The 13161-nt window shown below is 36.4% G+C and overlaps 1 protein-coding gene across 1 annotated transcript in view; it reads right to left on the reverse strand.

Annotated features, from left to right (window-relative positions):
- The window catches only part of LOC138045071 (tRNA-dihydrouridine(47) synthase [NAD(P)(+)]-like), a 19733-nt gene extending 7031 nt beyond the window's left edge, over window positions 1–12702 (reverse strand). The window contains exons 1-8 of the mRNA XM_068891444.1: window positions 12522–12702; window positions 10791–11460; window positions 10032–10073; window positions 9823–9912; window positions 7953–8015; window positions 5953–6069; window positions 3163–3228; window positions 1512–1628 (exon numbers count right to left, since the gene is read on the reverse strand). Of these exons, the coding sequence (XP_068747545.1) occupies window positions 1512–1628; window positions 3163–3228; window positions 5953–6069; window positions 7953–8015; window positions 9823–9912; window positions 10032–10073; window positions 10791–11460; window positions 12522–12688 (1332 nt within the window). The 5' untranslated portion in view covers window positions 12689–12702. The remainder of the gene's footprint in view (window positions 1–1511; window positions 1629–3162; window positions 3229–5952; window positions 6070–7952; window positions 8016–9822; window positions 9913–10031; window positions 10074–10790; window positions 11461–12521) is intronic.
- Between the last annotated feature and the right edge of the window lie 459 nt (window positions 12703–13161).

Consider the following 13161-nt stretch of genomic DNA (forward strand, 5'->3'; position numbering starts at 1 on the left):
GGGGATCCCCTGAGAGTCAATGGGTTAATGTACATATGTTTTCTTATTATTATTACTAAATTAACAAAATGTTATCATCACTGTGATTATTATCATTTATTATGGTAAATTTCATCCTTTTTGAGTGTTTTTTTAATTGCCTAGATACCGAGTCTCCTCCTGCGTCTGAGAGTAAAAGGGGCAGTTTAAAGGAGGTTTTCTGTGCATTGACAACATACAGTGTAAGATTTAGCGATTTACTTTAAAATATTTCAAATAGATAGGTGTTTGCGAAGAATATGCACAGTTCCACTTAAGGTTATTTCCTCTAGATCGGAGATTGAGACATTTCCAGGTATTTTGGTTAATAATTATTTTTATCTGTGCCTTTTTTTAATCATGCCCAGGGCTCCAATGACAACAAGGACAATAGGAGTCTGGAGTTTCCACATCTTGGTAACTTCAATTTGGAGATCTTAAGATAGGTGGCTAGCTTCTCAAATTCCTTCCTGGAAAAATTACTATCTTGAGGGCAGGTCATGTCGATGAGTAAGCAGGTTCCCTCCTTAAAGCCCTTCACAACAATGTTAGGTTTATTTGCATCAATCTTTCTGTCTGTTTGAATAGGGAACTTGCATGAGATGGTCACCTTATTTCCATTTGTTATATCTTTTGTTTCATATTTGTACCACTCTACAAAAACTGCAATTTCATAATTTTTAGGTATATTCCAATCCAAAAACATCCTGACCATATCATGCCTATTTGTATTATCATCATTTTCATCATCATCATCATCATCATCATTGTTACTATTATATTTTTCTTTACTTTTTATTACTTTTTTCCTCTTTTGACAAATAATGTATTCAAAATTGACTTTTTTAACGCCTTCAATTAGTAATTCGTGTTTGTATGTCGTTAACACCGCCTGCCTAGATTAGCTCGCTATTTGCAGGCGGTGTTCATTGTCAGTAATTTTCTGGAAGACTTAATAAACTTGAAACTTAAACTTGAACTTGAAACTTGAAAGTCAAAACAGATATTGAAGTCCAAAAGGATTCAAACTGAGACCTTCCGAAACCAACTGTCCAGTAAAACTCAAATCACTTTAACTTCTTTAGCCTATTAACATTGCATTGTTATCTACAGTGTAGATATAGACCTTCTAGGGCAAAGGTAATCACCAAAAGAAGAAAAACAAATATGCTTAAGATGATAATTTTGGCAAAAAGTTTGGATTATACAAGAAGCTACAGTGAAGCAATTAAGTTGATAGCCCAAGGCTATCGACAAGTGCAAATTTCAAATTTCAGAAGATTTCATTCACTCAGTTATAACAATAATGAATGACAGCAGTAAATCAGAGAAAAAGACTATTAATAATACAGAAAAGAAAAATGTTGTTCAAAGACACCCTCAACATAATAGCTAACTAATTATTAAAAGCACTTTCAAATCCAAACAACATTTTAAATCATAACAATCACTGTTTTGCCAACAACTAAGTCTTTTTTAATTTGTTTGCTTACAGTAACAAGGGAGACATCCCAGAGTTTAAGTTTGCTGATAAGCTTGTGTGCATTCCATGACACTTTCTTGTCACTTATTCCAGTTCTCATCTTTACTGTTAGCGGGATATGCAAAACCTACAAGAAAATTACAGTATGAATAATTATTTACTAAAACTAATCATCAATCACGATAAAAAGAAGAGTGGTTTTCCGCTGGCTGAGGAACGAAAGAAGCGGAAAATGTTTTTCTCACACATGGCTGGGAGTCTGGGTACAGGTCTGCGGGGGGTTTTCAGGTCAAGTGGCTCGTGTAAAGTTTCAGTTTTTGTTTTGCCATTCATCATTGCCTGACATGCCCCACCCACCCACCCATGAATTACTTGTAGAATGTTTCAGTTGAGGTGATCTTATTCTCTAGCCACTTTTTTGTGTCATTTATGTTCTTGTTAATAAAGGTCAGGCTGTGTGGTTCGGCTTGGCACAGCTCTTGGATATTGGCCGTGTGAGAAATACGTGGATGTTGCCTGTGTGAGAAGTATTGGCTGTGTGAGAAACACCTATCAAATGTAAATCGTGAATATGGTTTGCCTATTGTTTTGCCATCAGGGACTCAGAATTTTTGAGGAGCGGGGTTGGAACAGGTGGTGCAAGCAGCGATTGCCATTGACCAGTGAGGCCCAAGATGGTTACAAAATTTTCAAACTAGTTAGTTTTCTTGCTTCCTTTGTTTCAGATTATGATAATGTCTATAACACAAAGGAAAATAAAACTTAAAACTACTCTGAAAAATTTTTAACTAAGGAAATTACAACATAATATACAGTACATGTAAGTGCAGAAGGTTGTCACATTGGTTAAATTAATTTGTTGTTTCTCCATTCCACCCAGAGGTTTTCTCTGAACTCCAGTTTTACCCTCTCATCAAAAACCCACATTTGATTTGATTTGATCTGCATTCTCCCCAATCATACAAAATAAATAATAATTATTATTGCTCAGCTATATCCTGTAACATTCAGGGTTCATGCTGGATTTTGTATATAAAATTCCAGCAGTATTCAAGGAGTTTTCAAGAAGAAGAAATTAAATTTGTAAGTTTTCAAGGAATGCCATACAGTTGTACATCGTGTTTCAGTGTTTTCTTTGCTGAAAAAGCCTACCTTTATTCTTTCCCATGTCCTACGAGTTAAGTATGCACTGGCAGTTTTTTTTTTTTATTTAAACTTTCCCCAATAGTCAAATTTGGGCTCAACTTTTGAACTGCCTGTTTAACTTCGCAGGATGCAATTTCAACAATTTTAATACAGTTTCCTACCAAATCCTTTTTTTTCAAGGGCTATTCAAGCGCCCTGGAAGATGTCCAAAATTAATTCCAGGGCTTTTCAAAGACTTCAAGGAGTAGCACAAACCCTGAAGATTGAGACTTTACCAAAGTGATTATTAAAACTTGATGAAGCTTTTAGTTGTACTCATGTCAAGTTACATGTGTACGAAGCACATAAGATGCAAGCTGACATTCAAGTAACTACATGTAGTAAGCAAACTCATGTTTTCAAACTTCCTGCTTGCTTCCTGACTGGATAGGTGCACGCTGATACATGAATGAATCATTATAGGTAAGAAGGCAAATTTACGTTCTGTAGATTGAATAAATTTTAGTAGTACTAACATATTTCATTCCCCGAACAATCTGTTCAAACTTTCCTAGACGACCCATTAAGGCACTTCCAGCACCCTGCAAAACAAGAAAATAACAAATTAATTTTGTTGTGAATGGAATTATCAGTAAGATGAACGTGGCAAATTGATCCATTGTATAACAGTGTACATTGTGATCCTATAAAACCGACAACAATACACCACCCTACACCCCTTTGAAAAAAAAAAATCACATACCCTGTGGATATTATAGTAAAATTAATGTAATCATCTTAATGTTGGAGAAAAGAGGGGTAAGATGTTACTGCGACCAGTAGTGTACATAGGTGTCTATCTCTCTAATACTTAGTTCCTCACAAGGTATTGCAACTTCTCTTTTTGATGAATTATTTGAAGTTTTTCTTTTAATTAAATAACAAGGAAAAGTTTGGATGAAACAAACAATTCACTTGTTCACTAAAAAGCTCATCACCAGATGGTGAGGGGATTCCTAAGAACCTAGGTAATGATAATTAACACAGATTTACAAAGAAAGTTAGGCCACTTCGGAATTGTACAGGGAACTGGGGCGAGTTTCAAATTTGAACCAATCGATAAATAAGCACACCATCACGTGAAAGATAATGTTGAGATTAGCCATCTGTCCAAGTTTAATGCTCTTAGGTCCAACAGAGACCAAGTTACGGACTTAAACGCCTAGTTAAAAGTCCATACAAATGTCTCTAATTTTGAGTTTGTCTCCCCAAAAACCATATAAACTCTTAAAATGTTTTTACGGGTTCTGTAACATTCATAAAACTTTGCAAACAATGTGATTTTCACCTCAGCTATTTCCAAATATGACAGGATTTTCCAGCTGTCCCAAATATGATAAAATTTTTCAAGAGCTCATATGGTTTTGAGGGATGCAGCCTGAAAATTAGAGATGTTTGTATGAATTCTTAACTACAGTTGCTTTTAAGTCCATAACTTAGTCTCTGTGCAACCTACAAGCATCAAACTTGGACAAATGGCCAATCTAAATGTTTTCTTTCATGAAATGGTATCAATTTATCGCAATTCCGAAATGGCCTATACTGAATCTCTGGTGTAACATGCAGTACATGTAATACATGTAGGACTCTGTTCAAGTCTGGTTTTTTTCAGACTTGCTTTCAACTGTACAGTTGAGTATCCAACTGCGACGTCCCTTGGAATTTTCATTTCACATCTCTCATTATTAATTACCGTATTTATTCACTTATAAGGCGCACTCGGTTATAAGACGCACCCTAAACTTTCGAAGATGATTGTGACTAGTCAGTAAAATGAAAATTTCACCTAAATACCCTGTTATAAGGCGCACCCAGAATTACGGGAAATTTTGTTGACCACGTCGCTGTACTTACAACAATTTGCTTCCAAATGTTACTAATTACGGTGCTTCCATTTGCAAAACAAAAGCAAAAAAGTCACACATTACAAACAATAGCAAAAAAAGTCACTCATGGACAACAGCATAAAAGTCACACTTTTTAATTCGCTCAAGGCATCTTCTCAGGAAACAGCGTTTTAAGTTATGAATACTAATTGATCCGTTTTTACGTTTGTAAACAATACTCATCTGACGGATCTTTTATTCAGCAGTTGCAAGACTTATCTTAATCTTCGAGCATTCGTTCAGAGTACCGTGAACTTTCAGTAATTATGTCAAGCACTCGTCGTCATTCCTATGATCTAAACTTCAAGTTGAAGATCGTAGCAGAAGCGGAAGCCGTAGACAACAATCGTGAAATTGCTCGCGAATACGGCATATCAGAATCGATGGTCCGTAAATGGAGAAACCAACAGCATGTCTTGTTCTCCGGCGAGTTAAAGATGACTGCCAAACGTGCCTCGATGGGAGTATTTAATAGCGGCCATGACAGTTTTTTCGAATGTTTACCCCATTTCGTGGGAGCGAGGTTAGCAATTTGGTTCTGACGTCAATCATTTCAAGCACGTGCTTTTGATAACGAGATCGTTCAAGTCCTGTGGCATCAACAATGCTCTCGATGGAACTGAAGATTCGATGAAGATGATTTGGTTTGGGACGACGACGAAGAAGAAGAAGCAGAAGATGAAGAAGAGCCGATTGACAACGAGTTCGAGACAGACAGCTCAGCCGAGCTTTCACACAAACGGTTCTTTTCAGAGCCACCCGGTTCTTTTTAGAACCAACAAATCAGATAAAGTCGATGATCAACGTTGTTTGTCTTTTGTTTATTCATTTACCGGTATTTATTTACATATTTATTTCAGTTTAGCATTAATTATTAGGGAAATTTGGAAAAGTTATATTTCGTTGCGCGAAAATACTCGGTTATAAGACGCACCCCGAGTTTTAAGCAGATTTTCATCGAACAAGCATATTTTCTCGTGAAAAATGGTGCGCCTTATAAGTGAATAAATACGGTAGTTATCTTGAGTTTCAATCAAGAGTAAGCTTGTTGCAGATTTATGTTAGCATGCATGCATGCAGTTTATGGTAAGATACCATCAATGCTTTGAACTGTCTACAGCTGAAAAACTGGCAGGATAATAATAATAATTATAATAATAATAGTAATAATAATAATAATAAGAAGAAGAAGAAGAAGAAGAAGAAGAAGAAGAAGAAGAAGAAGAAGAAGAACAAGAACAAGAACAAGAAACAGAACAAGATCAAGAACAAGAAGAAGAACAAGAAGAAAAAGAAGAAGAAGAAGAAGGAGGAGAAGAATTATTATTATTATTATTTGAAAGTGGCATAACAATTACCATTAAAATTGAGAGTTAATACCTGCTTGAAGACTAAATCAATGGGGCATCCAATGTTGATGTCCAAAAAGTCAACAGGAACTTCCTTCTGTAAAACCTCTGCACATTTTGTCATAGTGTCAGGAAAAGCACCACACAGCTAAGTAAGGACAGATCATGTATAAAACAACTGAAAACTACTAAAAAAGAACACACACACATAACATAACCTTGGGTTGAAAATAATAACAAAAGAATAATAAAATAAAAGTGATTTACTGGCTGGAAATTCTTTATTGAGAAACCCTGTATGAGCTCTTGAGCACAGGCCACACTCAAGACAGAAGCCACAGTTTTTCTCAATACAAAGCGACCTAGGCTGGTGTGATATGTTCCTTTTTACTGTTTTACATGTGCAAGGCAGTCACCTTTAATGTGCACAAAATGCCTGTTGAATTTTATCTTTGAACCTTACTTTAATTTTAAAGTAAGAGTCACATTTTCTCAAAGGTCAAACACGCAAAACAAAGTACTTAACACATTGACTCCAGAGGGTTTCCCATTAACGAGTAAAATCATCTGGCATTAGACAGAGTATACTAAGTATGGCCAGTTCAGGCCAGCTTGGGAGTCAAATGGTTAAAACACAAAAATATTTAGAAACAATGCAAAGAAGTAAAAGTTTGGCATATGGGCATTCATTGTGTACCAGTTTTTCCTAAGATAGAAAATTTAGCCTGCTAAATCTCTGAGCGGAAAAGAAATTAATGATAGTGAGAGCAGGGAGTGAGAATTAACAGATTTTACTCTGCCTAAATGCCAGACAATTTTACTCGTCAACTTTGGACCTCCTTGAGCACCCAAGGAGAGAGAATGGGTTAACCTGGCAAAAATAGGCCACTTTGGAAAAATACCATAATACTCTTTGATCCCCCAAATTTTGCATAAGCCTTGTTTCCAGTTTCTCTTGGGACTTACAATGGTCCAAAGAGAAAACAAAAATAATGCTTATGCAAAATTTGGGTGGACAGTTGCCACTTTGGAAAAATACCATAATATTCTTTGTCCCTCCAAATTTTGCATAAGCATTGTTTCCATGCAAAATTTGGGGGGACAATCAAAGAGTATTATGGTATTTTCCAAAGTTGCCTATTAACCCATTGATTCCTGGGCCCCGTGTCTTGAAAGTCCCGAAAAGCCATTTGTGAAAATACCAATAGCTTGTTTTGGAAAGCCGATCTTTTAACATGTTTTCAAGGTAGCAAAAAGAAAAATGACGACTTAAATCCTCTCCGTAGCTTGAGATATAAAGGGAATTGTCACACCTGAAAATGGTTTGTAAAATTTTGGGACTTTCCAGAAATGGGCCACTGGGAGTGATACTCAATATATTTTACTCTCACACAAATGACCAGCGCCCAACAACAGTGGCTTCTTAGCTCAGTTGGTTAGAGCGTTGCACAGGTATGGCATAGACTCTATGCAAAAATAACTGCCTTTAAATTATTTTTTGTTCATATTCAAAATAACCCAACTAACCTTGTTCGGGATAACAAATTCTTTAGAATTTTTGTCTCAAAAACGAGTTTGAATATGAACAAAAGAATAATTTAAAGGCAGCCATTTTTGCATAGGGTCTATAGGTTCAAACCCCATTGAAGTCCTGAATTTTTCAGGCTTCTCTACACAATTGCTAAAATTGTGTTCACAACTGCAAGGATCATAGCTTCACTAGATTTTACTCTGTCTAATGCCAGACAATTTTATTTGTCATCTGGAGGCACCTTATGGCACCTGTAGAGTGAAAGGGTTAATTAAAGGAAGCCTGATAAAATTCACTTGCTATTGTGATAAAACTTACATGTAAGAAGGGGAAGGAATAACAGAAACCGCAATTATGACAATGATGATGATCACAATAAGTAGTAATAACAACATTGAACAACAAACAACAAAAATCATGTATGATACTTATGCATACAGCCCAAACTTGAAATTCTAAGAAATAATTATTTCCAAGAACTGAATTTCACAGCTGTTTACCTGGATGCCAAAAATATCCTCTGAGCAGTGTCGTTTTAGAAGGGCCCATTCTGACATACTAGCCTAAAAACCAAGTGTGGAGGAATCCTCAGAAACTTAAAAAATAAAATAAAACTAGACATCTGCGTAGTTCAAACAACAAAACTGGCCTTGCGCACGGTATTGGTTGTCAAATGCGTACCAAAACATGTAACGCTAAATAAAGCGCTAGATTTTAAGATTACAACGTTACTGTAATAATCTAAAAACAGAAATGGAAAGTAAATTTCATGTGCATTTAGCTGGTAAAAAGAAAGCTTCAAAATATCTTTCTGTTTTCAATTAACAACAAAATAAAAAATCCGCACTTGAAATCAGCGAGAAAAACAGCAGTGAACGCGATTGAGATGTTTGTGTAAATATTTTCTTTCTCTCACGAAATTGCCCAAGAACCTTAACAATTTAGGTGCACATTAGTTGGACAATACCCTGGGAAACATTCATCCACAGACAATGAGTACTTTTAGAGTAATAGTGGTAGAACTAGCGTTACACTACTAGTTTTTGCACTAAGTTTTTAATCATCACGCCAAAATTAAATTTTTCGTTTCGCTTAGCGTTCAAATCGTTTGATATATGGTTTGGTTCGTTTGGTTCGTTTCGTTCGAATCGTTTCGATGGTTTGTAAAACACTTGGTTTCTTTCGTTTTAATCGTTCCTCTGAAATATTTCTTTCGTACAAAATCCAAAATACACGCTAAAATTCCAGTTTTGAAAATTGCAAAGCCGTGAAAAGCGCCTGAACAAAACAATTACCTCGTTCTGCTTCACTGAACAAAGTTTGGTTGCCTAGCACGTGACAATTTTTACTCAGTACGTGACTAATTCTCTCACGCAAAGTACAAACTTAGGAAGGCTCGAAACCTTTGAAACCTTCGAAACGCTTTAAACTTTTTCTTTCCATCGTTTCAAACGATAGATGCCGCGAACCAAACGAACGATAGAAAGTTTGAAACGATACAAACGATAGAAACGATGTTAAAAGTGCAATGTTTGGGATCAAAATGTAACGCGCCGGACGAAAAATTTTCCGATTCCACCAACTTTGTCTTGGTGCTGTGTGCTAACAAAGCAAAATAAACGCAAGGCAAGTATCAAAATAAAAAGCAGACATAATAGACAAGCGTTTGTTCTCGGTAATATTCCAGATAAATACTTTGTAGCAAAGAAATGACAGCTAAAAGTCGGTTATTGTCGAAAACGAGCGTTTGACAACCAATACCGTGCGCAAGGCCAACTCCTCAACGCTTTCATATGCAAGAGCATGGCTCTTTTACCGTTTCTCATTTGTTAATCTTCCCTAAAGCTGTTCAAACAACTTTTTGGGCACTATTGAGCATTTGGCTCATTTCATGTGAGTTACAAATGGACGCTTCTTGATTTAGTAAAAATGCAACAATTATATCCAAAAAAATATCAGTACATACATGTACGATGTACAATGTAACTTCATTCAAGAATCACAATAAGATTTTTCAGCCAAACAATAATGAACATTATTATTACAAAACAATCTTCCAAGAGACTAAATTTTGCAAAGGTGAAAAGGATGGTGCTGAATGACTTCTTGTCCTAATGCAGTTAGCTTATTGAAGAGGTGTAAGGCTGCAGTCAAGCATTATCATGTATGATGTTTGACCAATAGGATGTATTCCTCTTTTTCTGGAAATGCTTATCAAAGTAATACAACTGTTTTTCACAGTTGTCTTATACATGTAGTTTATTACAAATCTGGAATCTTAACCAAGGCAAAGTTCAAAAGCAACAGGTAGATTTAAGGCAATACAACTTGACTGTGTGCAAGAGTTTATGGTACAGTACATTCACAGACCTGCAGCAACTTTGTACAGATAGCCATTTCACTACACGTCACATCTGCACCAAACTGCTTGCAGACCCTTCTGAAGGGAAGGTTCCCCACCTAGTTTTCAAATAAAAGTAAAATAATTAGTACAAAGTAGGACCACAAAAAAGTAAAATTTACTAAACCTTGATAACAAAATAAAATAATATTAATGTCAAAGTGATGTAAAAACTCACTGTTGTCAGAGGAGCTAAATATAGCTTGTCTGCAAAATTGATCTGTATAAAAACAAAATGGCAAAAAGATTAATTAACCCTTTGACGTCCAAACCGGCCGAAACTGTATTTTACTGGGGAGTTTGGGGAGGGGGGTTGACCAGTACAATTCAAATTTAATTTTGCATTAAATTACAGATTACATGTAAATTGGTTTTTAAAAAACTGTGCCCTGGATGTCAAGAAACCCAACCAGAAAGCCTGGTGTTTCAATTTGACAGCTGTTTCTTCTCAAATGGAAAGTTTAATCCTGTGACATCCAAACCGGACGGACTTAGTATTTTACTCTGTCTAATGCCAGACGATTTTACTCGTCAATGGGGAACCCCTGGGAGTCAAAGGGTTAACACCTTTATACCAGGGTATTAGGGATTAGAAACAGATTGATGCATTGCTAATGCTTGCTGACCATTATCTGTCAAAATCATGAACCTTTAGAGGAATACAAAAGTTTTGCATGTGGGAAATAGCCCTTGTTTAACCCAACGAATCCTTGGAGTGTCAACTTAATGACAGACCATTCTGTAGTACTTGCAAAACTGGGGCCATCCTTGGGTACAGTGTACATGAGGGGTCAATGGGTTAAATCTTCAGTGTGGAGGTAGTTTTTTAAGGCACACTCCACGTAGTTTTTCACCAAACAAAATGCAATCTTAATTGTTTGAAGGGAAGTACAGTATTGCTATCCATGCATCTTAATTAGTACCAAAATAACGATACCTTTCTTTTTTCCTCAGGTCTAAGTCTGATAACATCTTCATCAGTGATTGCACCTGAAGGCTTTGAGAAAAGTCTTTCCAAGCTCTCACGTTCACCATATGGTTCGGGTTGAGATTTAAATTCCTCGAGGTGCTTCAAATATTCCGATGAACGAGGAAATGGATAAGTTCTCTTCCGCAAGGATACTACCAACTCTCGATTCAAGGTGTTCTTTGTCCTTAATGTTGCAGTCTTCTCAAAGAGTTCTGCATCTACAACATTCTTAAAATTTTCAGAAATATGTTTCTTCCCATATCGGCAAGTCACTCCAAAAATGCATTTTCCGAACTTCTCAAAGTTCACACAGCTGCCTCCAATATCTGGCAGTTTATATTTTGACACATACTCAATGACATCATGCAAATATCTACACTTGTCACCATATTCACAGTTATCACCTCTTGATATACTGCTACATAATTGCTGGTTGAAATCAAGTTGTGCAGGTCTTGGACGGTTCTTGTTCATTCCACGTTTCTTCATCCTTTTTATTGGTGGTTCTGCTGTGGTTTGATCCATGCCTCTTTGTCTTGTTTCATGATCCTCCTCATCATGGTATTGGAGTTTACCATCAGAATTTGTCCCTGGACAACTCATTCTTCTAAAACACTTAGACGACTTCTTCAAAAACCTGTTGATGATGTTGGCAACATTTGAATCAGAAATAAAAGCCATGCTTTTGGCTAATTACAGTATAGCACCCTGGGTGACTTACAGCCTCTGTGGCAAAAATGTCACACAAGCCCATATTATCACCAGATAAATAGGAATAAACAATAGATTTCCAAACAATAACTAACTATCGTTAACAGTGATTTATACTCTATAAGTGAGCTACTGTGAAGTACATTACTGCCTTCACAGACTAGCTCATCAGGTACAGATATATGTGTAACTACATGATCGTGTTTGTTTGTACAATAAAAAACACAGGACAAGCAGTTAACTACATGTACTACTGTAAATGATCAATACTATTATTAGTTGTTAGACAAGTTATACATGTTGTTATAAGCTGCCAACACGTTCCCTAATGATTACATGTGCATGTACTTCCTATAAAATTATTCCTTGTTACATGAATAGCATGCATGCAGTAACTTTACAAAAACACTACAAAAGATCAACACAGCTTTGTTTTCATTACAGTATGTACAAAGTCATGTCTTTGGCCTTATTGAACTCAGCATAGAAGATATCCTGGGATATCCCAGTGACTGCTCCAGGAAAATACAATTTTGATGCCTTTCAAGCGGCGGGTCTAAGACACATGCCACCTTCCACAGGTCACTCGTTGCAGGTAATTGTTTTACGTTTTGGAAAGTAACCCTAACCCTCAATTTGGTTAACCCTAGGCCTAATTAGGGTTTTTAGGCCTAGGGTTAGCCAAATTGAGGGTTCTGGGTCACTTTCAAAAAGGTAAAACAATGACCTGCAACGAGTGACCTGTGTTTTAGAACCGCCGCCTTTGAAGATACTGCAGTTCACCCTTTTGGAATGGCCGGCGTTTTCCCACCGCTATTTGTATTCTTTCATTGCTTCCACTTTCAGTGTTAAATCATAAGCATTCGGGAATTGAAGTATTATCCCGAATTTCCTTGTTTAGCCAAAACAAAGAGATGACATGTTCAATAGGCAACGTTCAAGGAACAAAGTTGATCATATACATCTGCAGCATTTTTAAGCACTTACTCCGCCTTAATTGGTGCAACTCCAGGAGGAAGCTGGACGTCTGAGTCCCTAGATACTTCCTGACTTTCCAAATCCACATCCTTTACTGTCGCAGGGTCAGAACTCAGGCCGCGTTTATTCTCTTTTTTCACCAGTAAAGAAGCAACAGATTCATTCATGTCCGCCATGTTGGAAGTGCGTTGCCCATAGGGATCATGGGATCGTTGAAAAATTCTTCTCTCCCACCCCCACCCTCCCAAACTTCTTTTTCTGAATATTTGCATCGCATTTATTAGTAGTAATTTATTAATTCTATATTTGCTTTGAATTGATGCTTATCATTAATTTGCAGACAGTGACACTTTGACTGGCATTTTTGGAAGTGAACATACCCTTTTAATGGACAACTCAAAGATTTATCATTTGGACACAGGATAATGCGATTAAGGCTGAGAAACACCTTAAATCCCTCATCTTACTGCAAACTTAAAGAAATCAATTCCTAAGAAAGAATGCTAATTAAACACTTTATAAAATCAGGACCTAGACAAACCGTATATCACTTCCGTTAATATAATTAACATTGGCTTTTAGTCCACTTGTGTTACCATATATCATACAGTGGGGTAAAAAAGATAGTTTATTTTGATATTTGCATGGA

Source organism: Montipora capricornis, chromosome 1, assembly GCF_036669925.1.
Source record: "Montipora capricornis isolate CH-2021 chromosome 1, ASM3666992v2, whole genome shotgun sequence".
NCBI classification, from domain to species: Eukaryota; Metazoa; Cnidaria; class Anthozoa; order Scleractinia; family Acroporidae; genus Montipora; species Montipora capricornis.